At 39.2% G+C, this 17,460-nt stretch overlaps 1 protein-coding gene across 1 annotated transcript in view; it reads left to right on the top strand.

Annotated features, from left to right (window-relative positions):
- The window catches only part of LOC107268827 (frizzled-2-like), a 16,377-nt gene extending 1,252 nt beyond the window's left edge, over positions 1 to 15,125 (top strand). Inside the window, exons 2-4 of the mRNA XM_025086115.1 lie at positions 13,380 to 13,578; positions 13,683 to 13,835; positions 15,088 to 15,125. Coding sequence (XP_024941883.1) covers positions 13,380 to 13,578; positions 13,683 to 13,835; positions 15,088 to 15,119 — 384 coding nt within the window. The 3' untranslated portion in view covers positions 15,120 to 15,125. The remainder of the gene's footprint in view (positions 1 to 13,379; positions 13,579 to 13,682; positions 13,836 to 15,087) is intronic.
- The last annotated feature ends 2,335 nt before the right edge of the window (positions 15,126 to 17,460 follow it).

Genomic DNA, 17,460 nt, shown 5'->3' with positions numbered 1-17,460 from the left:
AAAAAAAGAGTTGACCAGTAATTTTTCACTATCACGTTAAAGCTCTCTTGAAACCATGCAAAAGCTGATAAAAACATTTTCGATCGGACTGCTAATAACAAAGTAATCTCTACTGATCACGCTCCGTGGTCCACCCTGTATATTGCCCGTTTGATTCCACCGTTTCGTTGTTTGATTGTAGATAGAATAGTCGACGCCAGCCTTAAGAATAAATATGTAATCATTATTCGGTAGGACTATGATTTGACTACTAAACTTTACTCAATATCCTAAATTAATATGAATTAGCATCTTCAATAAGATGTTCATTTTCGATTTTATGAACAAATGTTTTAAATTAAATATGGTCCACTCGACAGGGTACATCGAATAGTGAAAATTAGTTTTTCATAAATGTTCTAAATTTTCAATTTTTTGAATGGACCATTATCATTTTTAATCATGCAACTGCATTCATCTATGTTCGACGCAAAACTGCATGCGGGGTCTCTACTGGATTCCAGCCTACTGTGATTGCATGCCATTTCCGTTCTGAATTAATATAATATTTTTTAATAAATAAATACATTTAATTTAAATAAATGATCTGAAATTTATTCATCTTTTAAATTGAAAATATAAATATGTATAATGCATTTTTAAAATAAAATTAATCTTAGACAATACCAGGGTACCCATTTGCAACATTCAACCAAAATTATTTGGCCCTACGCTACTTTACATCATTATTGAGAGATTCAACCTGGTGTACCAACCACAGTTACAATAATGTTGCTAGAGAGTTTAATCTTGTTTATATAGCTATTTCAAAGGATGTATCCGATATAATTTTGCTGTACAAAATCATTTCTGATCAAATTTGCTGTGTTGAATTAAAAATAACCATTCCTGTAAATAACATTGTGTACACGCTTAGGCATAATCAACCTTTTTACTCTAAATTGAGCTCGAACAAATACTCTGAACTTATTTTTATTTTCAAGGTAATACCTCGTATTACTAACTTGTCTTTAGGAATAGTTAATGTAGCCTTTACTACAAAATCCCGGACACTGTTGTATGAATGGTTTAGAAATTTTTTGCCCATACTACAATAGAATAATTCATTTTTTATATGTTTCTACGATATCACTTGTAAAATATTTTCTTAACCCGACACCGATAGCGAAAAAACCGAGAACTAACTATTTTGGAAAACTAACTTATTCGGCCGTCCACCCTACGCCCATGCATCCTCAAACCAGGCGGGCGTCGGCAATTCTTTTACCACCGGAACGCGTAAAATTCGAGAAACGCAAGCGTAGGTGCTGATCTTTGGGGTCGCATAAGAGCAGCAAACGCAACTGGATGCACGAATAGGGGCGGATATGGATATGCACGGCTGCTGGGTTGAGGTAGAGGCGGCCGGAGTGAGCGTCAGGTAAATAGTACCGGAAGCAGAGAGCGAATAGTGGAGAACGTAACATAACAAATTAGAGCTGAAAAATCGAAATCCCATCACCATATTAAATTGGAAATCATCAGCGGAGCTGGTTCAGCTAATCCGTCAAATCCAAAAACTATATCCAAGGGACACTCAGATGGGTACCGCACTAGAGCACAGCACTGCACTCTCGAAACATATCACATAAAGAGAGCAACGCGAGTAGCACAAAAGCGAGAACCTTCTAGATCGTACACAGCTAACAAAGCACAGCTAGAAAAACTAATAAGAGACAGCAGGGGAGCTCGTGACACATCCATCGGTGTCCCAAGACAGACTGCGTTGACAATACTCAAATTCGAGAACTAATCATTATAACGGCGAGTTTTCGCGTCGTTGATAAATGAATGGCACCCTGAAAAAATTAAAAACAACGAAAACGATATACCAAAGAACTATTTTGGGACATCGACGCCCAGTACTGAATTATATACCATTTTGTAGGTAATTTTTGTAGTAATAATAATTGAACAGAATTAGGTCGTTTGAAGCACGCCGATAGTATTTCTGATTGATCGAACATGAGGCCATAGTCTATTAATAGCTCCTTATCAGAACTGTCAAATGTAATGAATATGTCAGCATATTCCAAATACCAACTAATAGTGTTTGCTCGTTACCGCCATCGCCACGAGGAAAGACGTAGAGAAATGAAAGCTCAATGAACCTTGTTCATGGAAAATAAACCATTCGAGGTATCCCGTATGTTAAGGAATGGTACAAATAATGCTTGCCTATGAATACTGTCTTCCCTTTTAGAACACTCAGCTTGTCATATATAATATGTGAAAGAATATGACTAAAAAATAAGTTTATGTACGTATACAGGGTGTTCGTTATGAAACGCACTGTCGTAACACTATTACATTCCTTTTTAAATTCTAATGAATACGTGTATTTTCATTTTTTATTTCATATATCAAAATTTCGAGATAATCAAGGTTGAAGTTGCTGTAATGCGACCAATCAGAACGCGTTTAAACGGAGCGTAGATGACGTCGCCAGTCAGCCCGCAAGACCTGCTTACACTAGGCCAATAACACTAAGAGTATCGTCGTTGTGTCCCTGTTTATCTGCATGTAATTGAGTAAGATACAACACACGATACTCTTAGTGTTATTGGCCTACTGTAAGCAGGGCTTGCGGGCTGGCTCTGGACGTCATCTACGCTCCGTTTAAACGCGTTCTGATTGGTCGCATTAATGCAACTTCAACCTTGATTATCTCGAAATTTTGATATATGAAATAAAAAATGAAAATACATGTATTCTTCAGAATTTGACAAGGAATGCAACGGTGTTACTACAGTGCGCTTCATAACGAACACCCTGTATACAGAGTGCATCAGCCCAGATGCACGTTTGAGATTTGCGGTGAAACGGTGCACAATTTTGAAAATCTGATGTCACAACCATTGCATATTTTTTGATTGCGCATCGAATGGGCATATTATTATTGTTCTGTTAACTTCCGGTCGCAAATAAAAAAAATTATCTTAGCCATTTCAAATGATATTGAAATAAGTTAAATGCAAAAGTTGTAGAGCAAGAAAAAATAATAGAGATGAAAAAAAATCGGACGGATTAAACACATAATAAGAGAGATATTTGCGTCCGAAATTTTCTCATTTTTTGACAAATTCTTGATACTGGAGGAACGCCTTAGCTTCGTGCAGCAGCTTCACGCCGAACTCACGATTCGCAATTGTTTTGAGGTAAGCGTTCAGTCGGACGCAAACCCGTACAAGGTGGCTAAAACATACTACAATGTTATTTTTCATTAAATGTTAGAAGCCGAAGTATTCCTGCTGTAGATTTCCGTGATCCCGGATATAGATTTTGGAGTCTTCGTCTTCCTGGACGTGGATTTTCGACCCTTCGTGTTCCTCGCCGTAGATTTTGGAGTCTTCGTTGTCCTGGACGTAGATTTCGGAGTCTTCATGTTCCTCGCCGTAGATTGTGGAGTCTACGGCGAGAACCACCAAGACGCCAAAATCTACGGCGAGGAACACGAAGGGTCGAAAATCCACGTCCAGGAAGACGAAGACTCTAAAATCTATATCCGGGATCACGGAAATCTACAGCAGGAATACTTCGGCTTCTAACATGTAATGAAAAATAACATTGTAGTATGTTTTAGCCACCTTGTACGGGTTTGCGTCCGACTGAACGCTTACCTCAAAACAATTGCGAATCGTGAGTTCGGCGTGAAGCTGCTGCACAAAGCTAAGGCGTTCCTCCAGTATCAAGAATTTGTCAAAAAATGAGAAAATTTCGGACGCAAATATCTCTCTTATTATGTGTGCAATCCGTCCGAATTTTTTTTTCATCTCAATTATTTTTTCTTGCTCTACAACTTTTGCATTTAACTTATTTCAATATCATTTGAAATGGCTAAGATAATTTTTTTTATTTGCGACCGGAAGTTAACAGAACAATAATAATATGCCCATTCGATGCGCAATCAAAAAATATGCAATGGTTGTGACATCAGATTTTCGAAATTGTGCACCGTTTCACCGCAAATCTCAAACGTGCATCTGGGCTGATACACTCTGTATACTTCTTTAAACTATTTTTAACTTATGACAGCGAGGCTTTTGACTATTATTAGTATGTATTTTTCAAACCTCTGATGATGTAGATTAATTTAAAGTATAATTCATCAGTGGTATTCGTGGTAATTCGCTAAACTGTCTCCAAAGTTAACCATGGCCAGCTCTTATGTGGTAGGATCGTGAATCGGGAGATAAACAACCAAAACTGAAACATTCTGAATAATTGGTGAAGTTCACTCGAAACTACAATGAACACGTATGAAAAATTCTGTAATAAAATACGGAACCACAATGTTTTGGGATGATGTACATACACCCGTGTTTCGTTATAAAATTAGGAGATTTTATTCACGTTACAGCTTCCTTCTCGCCATCTTGGTTTTATTCTAGTTTCTTTCACGAGAGACGCTCAACGCGCCGACACATAACCTTGCCTGATTTATTAAGTATTAAGCGAAATAACGAATTGAATAGAATAACTGTTACTGAACAAAATATACAAGTTTTTTTAGAACGGGACCGTAGATCTCTAAAATTAATAAAACGGTTCCGACACCGTGTATTTTTTATATGTCTTGCATATATTTTAAATATATAAAAAAAATATATGCAAGACATATAATTTTGTAAGAGCGTATACTGGTTATTTCAGATGTTCATCTTATATTCCTATACATCGAACACTGAAATAATGAAAACGAATAAGTTTAAAATGACCAAAGAAACTCGTTAAAAGAACATCGTAATATATTTTGCATGATTTGATAACTGGCGAGTGTGGTTGGTCACACTGTTGACTCTTATGATAATCGTGCTCAAATATCTTTTGGGTACGATAGTGCATATGGATTTATATCCTGACCAAAATGGATCCATATTTGGCCCGGATCTAACAGAACACTCGACAGTTGAATTAACTTGTTTCGAATATCTTGAGTTGCTAAAAACTAATACCTTAATCGAAATTTTCCAGTCGCTTCCCTGATAACGAAAAGGCCCCGTCCGGGCTGAGACTAGGTATCCCGAATAATCGAAACTTAACTAGTACCCAACATGTCGCGCACTAGTCCACTGAACTTCTAAACTATTGCATATCATGATTCGTTCTTATCTTAATAGGGTAAATAGCCTAGTTAGTGATACTTTAAGAGCGGCCGTGTCGGATTTTTGCTATTTATTCACGCGTGATATAACCAAACTGAAAACCAAAGGTTTCAACACGTGCGTTAAAGCCCTCTGAATGAGATTTGCCTATTATACAAGTGATACAATTAAGGTTTATTAAAAAAAATATATTTTTAATATCGCTTCTCTGCTACCGGGATTTCTGACACTCGAGAAAAACCCGTGCCGAAGTTTGTGATTCCTGCGTGTAGCTGATTTATGACCCCTTGGCGCAATGTATAGCGCCTCCACAATTTATGAAGCCGGCCGTACCCACTTTCTGCCATTTTCGAATATCCCTATACGAACGGGTGTCAACAACACAGCAACATAACCTGAATTATGTGACGCAGTTATTGATCTCGCGAATTTGAATAAATATCTAACTAAAAGTTAAATAATTTCTCATCTCATCGATAGTCTGATTCATGTTGAAGATGTTGACACCATTTTTATGTCGTTTTATACTTACATGACAAACAAAATTCACAACGACTTCGCTCGTCGCAACTACTGCCACCGTCTAGCACTGCCGCTGCGGAGCCACTGAGACGCGTGTGGCACTATTCACTGGTCAATTTCTATTCTAAAATATTTCATTTAAAACAGTGTGTCTCTCCAATAATATAAAATGAAAAATGCTTTTTAATTAGCCGGTACTTGATTTATTGTTGGACAAAAACTGTATTTATGGCAGTCAAAATTATGTCATCGGGATCGCAATCTGCAACAGTGTAGGTAACTTGGCCGTTTACCCTATGAAGCTTTTTAGGGCCCGAACTAGGTTCTTTCCAGTACAGCGAAATATAAATCTCAGCCCAGTTGTTACAGTGGCAATTTCCTGATAGGAGCTTATCAGTGTCCAGATTAGAACTTATTGGTATATTTATTAACTCTGAATATAATGAACTATAAAAGAATTCCAAATGGAATGCCAAACTGGTAAATGTCAATGCTTGGGCGAAACGATTGAATTTGTACTTGGTAAACGCAAGGCTCAATGGTACCAGTGAACAAGGAGGCATCTCCTTTTTTAATATAGTAAAATAGCTATTTGTTTGACAAGTTGCGAAAGTAGGCAATTACCGAAGACTGTGAAGTTGGCGGCACGAGTCTGAGGCGAGTGCCGCCGTTACACGATTCGGTGATTGCCCGTTTCTTAACATGTCAAAAACAATATTTTTCATAGCAAGTCTGGCGAGTTCGATTTTTGGCGTCTACCAAGAAATTGCGGGCCACGGCCCCTAGAATTGAACTATATTACTAGAATAATATTACAAATATACTCCAGTAGACTAATTACTTTCAACACTTGTTTCGAAAGTGACCCGAACCCAGCTGAACCGAGCCGAACAGAGCAATTACTTTCGACACAAGTGTTGAAAGTGAGCCGAAGCAAGTCGAACAAAGCTAAACCAAGCCGAACCTATTTGAGCCGAGCCGAACTCGGAAATCGGCTACTTTCGCGACTCTTCGGAGACGTTGAAAATCGAACTTTTGACAGACGTTTTATGAAAAACATTTTAATTAAGTATTTGGTACAATTATTGAAAAGAGAAGATTTTTTTTTTCTAAATCTTAACAAATAGTTTTGCAAATACTCCATAAAATTATATTGGTAACATTTAGTCTGTTATGAGTTGATTAAAGCATACGTACAATATAGGTATTATCTTTTCAGAGGAATTCTGCAAAACTGATGGTTTTCATATTATACATTGTAACGGATTTCCTATTGCGCGAAAACGGGAATCGGGGAGGAAAGCAGAAATCCCGTTACAAGTACTCGAACTCCCGCGAGAGCAACGGTGGAGATGGTAGCCGGCGAAATATTTTAGGGCGCCAGGTATCCTCGAAGAATACAGATTTCTCAGCGTAAATTTATCCGGCAACCGCCCTCGCGAAGATTCGATCGAGAGCACACTAGCTCAGCCCGTTCTATCTGAAACGTAAGGGTAGAGAGGCTGGGGTCTTGGATTGGAAGGGATCGAGGTCGCGAAATATCACCAGTCAGAAGGTTAACCAAACATGACAATGTCCTTTTTATTTAGGACGTGGATAACAACGTAACGAAAATAGCCCACGGGGAATAACTCGAGGTCGGGGTCCTCTATCTCGGACAGCACCTACGTTCCGCCGCGGGGACAATACACTTTCGTAATGGTTGAAACAAAGTTAATACTATGTGAAAATGCCGAAATTCGTACGCGTGAGTTTTACGGTCGCTAGGATTTGTCAGCAAGAATCGTACGATAGCCCTAGTAACAATCCTACAGTGGCGTAGTCACGGACTTCTCTAGACGATAGCTCGACGGGTGTAATACAGACGATAGCCCTATCCCGCGAGAACGCGAAGCAATGGCATATCACAATACAAGGGAGGATAACAAACTTAAGCACAATTATAACACAAATGATACATATGGTCAGATACGTCGTTGATGAAACTATGAACACAGTAAAGTAGAAAGAAACCTATGCTACGTTACGTCTTGTTGCCGAGAAGCGATAACGACACGTAGGCTCTTTGGCCACACTCCAGGATCCAGAAAATTACTCTCCTTTAGTCACACTAAGATTACAATTCGAACTTATACACTACTTAAATACAATAGTAAAAGATACGATAACCACGGAATTTTCCCGTATACGAACGTTGCCTCGAACCACAAGGATTCGAGAACTATAATCGACAGCAATTAGTCCCAGGAAAATTCCGCGCGAATCGAACCTCTGAACTCACCGGTATTTAACGACACGAACAACGTCTGCGCACCACCACGGACAGCCAGCAAGAGAGGGTCTCTATCGGCTCGCATACGCTCGGTGGTGAAATCCCCACCCCTAATCTAGCGCGCTGGGCCCTCTTCCGAACTTAGTCGCGCGCGCAACAATTCAAACTGGGTTTCGAGTTCCTTTACAATTCGATAGGGGGATACTCTAATTTCTATGATATACTCGCTTTTGATTCGCAGTAGCTTGTTTCTTATTTCCAATAGGTATGTCTTCGGCTGACGTCATCCTGCCCGAAGCCACCGAGAAACAAAAGGGAGGGAAGAAAACTCATAGTTCGCAGGTGCCTACGTTTCTCTTGACGCCTCCCTCTGATTGATCAACTTTGACCTGCTCCCATTTAAAAACTATGACCTTCCTTTTTTCGTTCGAATTCCAAGCTACCGAGAAACAAAAGCGAGGGAAGAAAACTCAGAGTTCGTAAGTGCCTACGTTTCTCTTGACGCCTCCCTCTGATTGGTCAACTTTGACGTGCTCCCATTTAAAAACTATGACCTTCCGGATAAAAAGAAGGTCATTTTCGTGATCAGTGAAGCCTCCCGAACGATACAGATTTCTCAGCGTAAATTTATCCGGCAACCGCCCTCGCGAAGATTCGATCGAGAGCACACTAGCTCAGCCCGTTCTATCTGAAACGTAAGGGTAGAGAGGCTGGGGTCTTGGATTGGAAGGGATCGAGGTCGCGAAATATCACCAGTCAGAAGGTTAACCAAACATGACAATGTCCTTTTTATTTAGGACGTGGATAACAACGTAACGAAAATAGCCCACGGGGAATAACTCGAGGTCGGGGTCCTCTATCTCGGACAGCACCTACGTTCCGCCGCGGGGACAATACACTTTCGTAATGGTTGAAACAAAGTTAATACTATGTGAAAATGCCGAAATTCGTACGCGTGAGTTTTACGGTCGCTAGGATTTGTCAGCAAGAATCGTACGATAGCCCTAGTAACAATCCTACAGTGGCGTAGTCACGGACTTCTCTAGACGATAGCTCGACGGGTGTAATACAGACGATAGCCCTATCCCGCGAGAACGCGAAGCAATGGCATATCACAATACAAGGGAGGATAACAAACTTAAGCACAATTATAACACAAATGATACATATGGTCAGATACGTCGTTGATGAAACTATGAACACAGTAAAGTAGAAAGAAACCTATGCTACGTTACGTCTTGTTGCCGAGAAGCGATAACGACACGTAGGCTCTTTGGCCACACTCCAGGATCCAGAAAATTACTCTCCTTTAGTCACACTAAGATTACAATTCGAACTTATACACTACTTAAATACAATAGTAAAAGATACGATAACCACGGAATTTTCCCGTATACGAACGTTGCCTCGAACCACAAGGATTCGAGAACTATAATCGACAGCAATTAGTCCCAGGAAAATTCCGCGCGAATCGAACCTCTGAACTCACCGGTATTTAACGACACGAACAACGTCTGCGCACCACCACGGACAGCCAGCAAGAGAGGGTCTCTATCGGCTCGCATACGCTCGGTGGTGAAATCCCCACCCCTAATCTAGCGCGCTGGGCCCTCTTCCGAACTTAGTCGCGCGCGCAACAATTCAAACTGGGTTTCGAGTTCCTTTACAATTCGATAGGGGGATACTCTAATTTCTATGATATACTCGCTTTTGATTCGCAGTAGCTTGTTTCTTATTTCCAATAGGTATGTCTTCGGCTGACGTCATCCTGCCCGAAGCCACCGAGAAACAAAAGGGAGGGAAGAAAACTCATAGTTCGCAGGTGCCTACGTTTCTCTTGACGCCTCCCTCTGATTGATCAACTTTGACCTGCTCCCATTTAAAAACTATGACCTTCCGGATAAAAAGAAGGTCATTTTCGTGATCAGTGAAGCCTCCCGAACGCCGCCATACCCACCGGGTCAGGTAGTTTCGGAACACCCTGTATACAAACAGTGTTAATTATCACTTCTATCTGATATACTCGCTTTTGATTCGCAGTAGCTTGTTTCTTATTTCCAATAGGTATGTCTTCGGCTGACGTCATCCTGCCCGAAGCCACCGAGAAACAAAAGGGAGGGAAGAAAACTCATAGTTCGCAGGTGCCTACGTTTCTCTTGACGCCTCCCTCTGATTGATCAACTTTGACCTGCTCCCATTTAAAAACTATGACCTTCCTTTTTTCGTTCGAATTCACTTTGTGATGGAGTCGAGACGGTTTTTCTTTTGTTTACTTTTCTTTATTTGTCGCGGCTTACTGTCGAAAGTTCGAACACAAGAGTACACCGAGCGGCTTCCGGTCTCCCTTTTATCTTGTTTCCACCTCTCTCCGACAACCCCCACCGTATGTAAAGTTTGTACCAACAAGATTTTGCGAAGAGGGTGGGTGTTCTACCTCATCATCACTGTATATAAACATCGCGCTCGCACTAAGCTTCTCCTCAGGCCTTACTCCTGAGCCTAGGCGGCCACGGGTGAACCGTGAGGTTTCTTCCCGTGCACGCGATGACCTTCAAAACCCGGGTGGTGTTTCCACCACCCTAACGAGGTCAATAACAGCCTCCGGTCGATCATAGATCTTCCCTAGCTGAGGGCTTCACGGCCGCGACTACGCCATAAGCGAGTTCGCGCAAGATAGAGCTCAGCCTGTGAGGAGCTTTCGTGCCTTGCATATATGAACAATCTACTTGCGAAATTTTCACTCTTACCCTCTTCGCGCCGCCTTTTACAATCATGAACTTCTTTTCTTACAACATAATCATAAGCGCTCTGATATAAACTCGCTCGCAAATAGTAACACAACAATTTATTTAAGGTTAACACTGAACTAATAACTGTAATAAAGATCAATAAAAACTTGGTCTGTCTGTAACAACTGATCACGAAAATGACCTTCCTTTTCTCCGGAAGGTCATAGTTTTTAAATAGGAGCAGGTCAAACTTTTATTTCTCAGTGGCTTGTTTCTTGTTTCTTGTTTCCAATAGGCATGTCTTCGGGTGACGTCATCTTGCCCGAAGCCACCGAGAAACAAAAGCGAGGGAAGAAAACTCAGAGTTCGTAGGTGCCTACGTTTCTCTTGACGCCTCCTTCTGATTGGTCAATTTTGACCTGCTCCCACTTAAAAACTATGACCTTCCGGAGAAAAGGAAGGTCATTTTCGTGATCATTGGTGTCTCCCGAACACCGCCATACCCCGTTGGTTAGGTAATTTCGGAACACCCTGTATACAAATTGGGCTGATGGCTCTGCGGGTAAAATATCATATTTCTCACTTTAAGCATTCCATCAACCACATGTTCAATTTTGCCATTATTTTAATTATATTTTTTATATTGTTTGACGAATATCAAAACAATCTAAACGATTTTGTGATAATTTCTATAGAATTCTTGTTTCTGATAAGGCATCTATTCCGAGTTCGGTCAAGCACCTGATCAAGATCAAATGTGCCCATTGATCATTGACCCATCAAGATCATTGTACCTTAGATATGGGCCAAATTATTCCGTCTGATTTTATTTTACGAAACATCTAATATGGTCCACTTTTCATTCTAATTAACATTCCGCTCCGGTTATTCAATTCATCATCGTAAGTTCAGTTGGAACCTGAGCTTCTGATTTCTAAAGAAATATTTTAACTTATTTCCTGTAAAGTTTCCAGATTATTACTTTTTATAAATTAGGATTAGTTGACCTATTTCAGATTAGATTCAAATTAACTTGTGATTCATGCATGTGGGATATGAACGAAGGTGAATAAAGCAGATATGCGAAATGTGGATCCAAAATTGACATATCATTTCTAATTTGAATTAGGTGCATGAGCATAATGTGGGTGAGAATATTGAAATATTAAATATATCGGTTCGATCATACAATGATCCTTGTTAATTCCAAGTCACTTTCTCAGAGAAAACAGTAAAGCTTGGGAAATTCAAAAAGACCCAAATAATTTCAATAGAGATAAATAATAGAAAGTCCATCCAATCTGGCGAACCTTTCTACCGATTTTTTAATTTCGGTTAGTCAACCAAAATTAATGTAACATCTGCTTGGGAAAGTATGCAATTCACGAATACTTAAAGGCCCTGTATAAAGGACAACCTTTGACGACAAAGCAAGCACTAATGTTTGCGAAATGTCAGCAAGTTAGAATACAATACGTTTCGTAGTGTAATATCATTTTGGATGTAAAAACACAGTTCAAAAATATATGGCTAGAAATCCTGATAATCAATTCGTTTCAGAAAAATTACGTGTCGTACTACTTAGCTTAAAATTCCGGTATTAAAAATAAAGTACCATATTAAATTCAAGACTAAATATTCCCTAGGTCAACCTCATACCAACTATACAAATTTGATTGAAAACTGACTCAAAATTCTTAAGGATTCCGTTTTTACATAGATCGTAGTGACTAGCGAGGCCTTTAAATTTGATAATGAAAATTTAGAAGTAACGAAAAGAAAAGGAATGATCAGACGTAACGTGAATAAATTTGAATGAATTCCGAGCGGTAAAGATGCACTCAATAATGGGTTCGCTGCTCGTTTAAGGTGTTTAAACACGCCTTGCTATTCCAATGTGGAGTGATATTCCTTGAAATGCTTACGTATGGGTAATAAAAGTTTAATACGCGAGAAAATTCGGATTTACGACATATTGTTACAAATAAATCAGTAAGTCTCAGTAAATGATTATTGTTTACAGTGTTTGTTTGGTCGAGTAAGTGAGAAATTCGGAATAGAGATTTTAATATTGAGTTACGAAACCTGACTATGTGTGAGATTCAGGCGAAAAGAATTTTGTGGGACGGAAAATGTGTAGTAGACGCGTTACTAAAATATGGAAAAAACTAATCTATGCAGCTCAATTTTGCCAGATAACCTATATAGATTCTTCCCTAAGGTATGTAATAACGAATCCGTACCTAGGGCAGATTACAAATATTACACAGGATCTAATACTCTAACGGTTACAGTCGCGAGTGACAATGTGTAGTCCGATCTTTTGCGCGTGAAGCTAAACGATTTTTTTAACGCTAGTATCATGGCTTTGACTATTTATATAGTCCCTTCTCGTTGATGTTCTTATGTATTGATAAGACCTTAGGAATGCGGTGAACTAAACAGCTGGGCAGGTGACTCGGGCAACGCACTGGGTAACGTGCTGAGTCTGCAATTCCAGTGAGGCTACTGACTGTTATACAGGCTACTGAATGCTATACGTAACACCATCAAAGCTCGCGATTGATAATGATTACTGAAATTCCCTAAGTGCGTAAGCAAGAAGAGAAAAAGGGGAAATGAATTTTCATGAAACATTGATAATCACGTTCATGCCTAATCTTGTATCAGTACAATGTCAAATATATTCGATGAATTGCATGCTTGTTACAGATTCCCTATAATTTTACGGTCTTTCCAAACTACATGGGAAATTTTGGCCAACGTGACGCTCAGCACGAATTGGAGCTGTATGATGCGATTGTGGACGTCAGATGTTACGAGTTAGCAGCCTTATTTCTCTGTAGCGTATTCGTTCCGAAATGCGGTTCAAGAGGACAAGTGGTTCGACCCTGTAGCAGCTTATGCCACCGTACGTACATCAATCAATAAAAATAAAAAGATAAAAACAAAATAAACATTTTTAGAAACTAGATTTCCACAGTCTATAATATTTTTCGTAAATCTATTGTACAGAAACGAAGAGGCGCTGCGGATTCTTTTTGGAGGTTTTCGGCTTGACACTTCCAGACTACTTGCATTGCGATCTTTTCCCAGAAAGTACTAACCCAGACGAATGCGTTGGTCACTATGAAGTCATCGAGGCTGCCAAACGAGCGGAAAAACCCGGTACGTGACAAAATATTTATTGTATCTATTTTTCAAATTTTTACAGATAAATTATATTTTTCCTTGTCGTAATTTATCACAAGAGCATGCCATCAGTAAGTCAAATAATTTCGAAGTAGTCTTCTCTTCCTCTCTTTTTTTATTATGCCAATCTCTTTTTTCTTTCGTAATATAATGAACATACTACCAAGAAGTTCCGTGTTTTAATACTATGTTATATTCACGATAAAGTTGCATAGTCAAAAATATGAAGCATATTCCGTTTTTTACACAGAAATCGATTGTTTCAATTGTGACGTGTTTACCCGAATAAAATTGCTACAGGTTCTAACAATGTTGAAGAATATTTAAAGCAGATGTACCGGATATCGTACTTTGTAATGTTTATAACATTTTACAATTATTGTTTAACAATTGATTTATGACTGATATAAACAATATATTTGTCAGTTAACAATGTGTCAGCAATTTGTTGAAACGATCATTAAATAGTTAAAAAAAATAATAAGACCCATTATATATATGTATATGTATACTGTATACACTAGGGGAGCCATTATGGATGGTAAAGGAGCAATACGTTGACAAGTATTGCTGCAATTAATAAGCAAATTGAATTCAAATCACTGTTAAATTTTTCACTAAAAATCTGATGCAATTGAAAAAGCCACATACCCTGCTCCAAGAAGACATTAAATATCGGCCCCACGCATCCAGCAAACTAATTTCGCATTAAGTTCTTAAACATATACAATCGGATAGAAGTTAGAAGGGTAAGCAAAATGCCGAAAACCGTCTCAAGCCGCAACGGTGCAAAGAGGCATGATAACAGGAGCCTTACCTTAACCGATAATGCGAACAACAGCGGAAACTATAATACTGATTGCGAGAAAAGGAACACAGGTGCAAACTTCGTACAAGCAGTACGCCCAGACGTAAATAATGGCTCAGCCAGCTTCGCTGTAGTAGTACGAGGAACGTTCGGAAAGTAAAGTCACTTATTTTTTTTACCTAACTTAGTAATTCTATTTTCAAAGTTGGCAATATTGTCTTATAGAGCACGTTCTTGAGAAGCGAACAAGAGGAGTCTCATCTCAGTAGCTCGCGTGGTTTTTTTTTAGGAAAACGCTTTGTGATCAGCGCCTTGATTTCGTCTCCCGCCAAGTGCGAGGTCCGCGCAGTTATCCGCTTTTTCAACGCGGAAGGCTTATCGGCCTCTAAAATTTCTTTGCGCTTAAAAAATGTTTAAAAGGGCAATCCAGAACAACAGGAGGGGCCGGTTGACAAAGGGTATCTGCCTATTGCACGACAACGCTAGGCCCCACACGACACGGATGACGAAGACCATCCTTGATTCGTTCGGTTGGGATGTTCTAGATCATCTTTCGCACAGTCCCGACCTGGCCCCTTCAGATTACTATCTTTTCACGCTTCTGAAGGATTTCATGAGTGGAAAACATTTTTCGAGCAATGAGGAAGTGAAGGAGATGGTGGAGAAATGGAGAAAGGTGTCGGCAGGAGAGACCTTTAACACGGGTATACAAAATCTTGTTCCCATGCTCACCAAGTGCACCGAGGTCAACGGCGACTATGTCGAAAAATAGTTTAATGTGTATGTATACTACTATTAAAGTTTTGCATATAAATTTGCATTTTTCTACGTTTTAGAATTTTAGTGACCTTACTTTTCGAACGTCCCTCGTAAATAGGAAACCGACATCTACAACACAACTGAACTGAAAAGACAGCTCGGACATCTCACCAAGGCAAAGGCGCTGGTACACCGAGCAAGCAGTGATTCGGCAGGGAATATTAAAGACATTTTAAAAAGAAAAAGGTGTGATTTAGGAAACTAACTAATGAACAAAATATTGGCCGAATCTCCCGTCAAAAAAGATCTATTACAAAACATTCTCCGAAAAAACTATTGCAGGCGGAGCATATCTCCCCGGAAAATTTGAACGCTTTCGAACCAATGTGACACAACAACAAAGAAGCGAACGCGGAGGAGGATGATAATTCAGCGCACAACAAACACGCGAGCCCAGTACCAGAATTATCTATCCCTAAATGTTTTAATCTACTGTTTATACAAATAGAAGGAATGCGATTTGAAATCAAGAAGAAGAAAAAATCAACAAGAAAAGCCCAAGAAAAGCTTGAAAGAAAAATTGCAGATGTGAAGAAAGAAAACTCTTCAGACTTCGAAACCATTACCAGCAGGATTTCTTAAGAAATTGCTAGGAACTCCATTAAGAGACTCGGTCGAGTCTCGCGCCAAGTACAGGCAACCCGCCGTACAGGGCATGGCCCGCCGAGACTCTTTATTCGAAGCATCTCTTGTACCTGTGTTTCGACTCAAATATTTTATGAACGGCTATGTGTGAGAACAATTTATTGATACATTCACTATAGTAATCAAGGGTTCTGAATCGATTGCCACCAAGTTTAATACGATTAGTGTACGAGATCAGGGCGTATTCACATGGCGAGCGAGATGATTTTATTTCAGGTCCGTCGTCGTCGTCGTCTTCGCACGTCCATCTACTTTTTTACACGATAGATGGCGCTGACTGCTTTGCCTTCTCTACCTATTTGTACTTTTGGATGGTGTTGGTAATTAACGAATACACAACCCAATCAAATACACTTTGTATGTGAAGTTACCGTTCACACCGAATTTCTAGTCAATATAAGGCTGCTGTCACAATATTATAGAATTATTAAGGCTTTCATGTGGAGCGTGTGTGTATGGGTGTATGTATGTGTGCGCTTCGACATACTTCCTCGTGATTTAGGTGACAGTTTTTAGAGATATAGGATGTCCAGGTGTTCCTCTCCGTAGTTTCCTGTTTCTAGGTGTTAAACGTGGAAGTTCAGGGTGTCCGGAAAAGTTTGCAACAAGCGACGCTTTGGCGTTTCGCTCAAACCATAGTATCCTCTCTGTTGTTCGCATGGTCTGAGGTACGTAAATAATCCAGCACACTCTCCTCTCTCACGTTTACCTCCCGGCTTAAACAAGCTGGACACCATTGAGGACGCTTTTATGCATTTAAGATTACATTTTCTTTAAAAATTTGGATATATCTTATATCATATATAATATGTATATCTGTGAAAATATAGATTTCGGTGCTTAGAGCTTCTATGTTCCGTTGAGCAACAAAAACTTGTGATATCCCCCTAAAAAACACTTACGTGTAAAAAACTGCGCCAAATACAGGAGTGCTGTGTATTCCTCTAATAAAAAGTATTGATATTAAATTATTAAGGCCAAGTACATAAGTCACTACATGTTTGCCTATTATATGATCTAGCACTGATCCATCATTTTAATTGTATTTTCAAAATTTACTATAACATTTTCACTACTCTTTTACATTACTACTGCTTCCCGTAGTTGATTATGATTTAATGGTCATTTAATAATTAATAAAACTTTAGGTGATTCCTACTTGGCGAATCTGTGCATTTCTTGATATAAATTTGGACCCGCCAAGTAGTACTCATATTCATACATATTCTTATATATAAAATATAGCTTCAGCAGTATCATTAAACAAAATATTTATATTTTTATATAAAAATAATAAAAAGCTCTCTCTTTTATAATTCTTTATTTCCG

Source organism: Cephus cinctus, unplaced genomic scaffold (genome assembly GCF_000341935.2).
Source record: "Cephus cinctus unplaced genomic scaffold, Ccin1 Ccin1_scaffold0595, whole genome shotgun sequence".
Taxonomy (NCBI): domain Eukaryota; kingdom Metazoa; phylum Arthropoda; class Insecta; order Hymenoptera; family Cephidae; genus Cephus; species Cephus cinctus.
The sequence above is the reverse complement of the archived record's forward strand: the minus strand, read 5'-3'. Positions and strand labels throughout refer to the sequence as shown.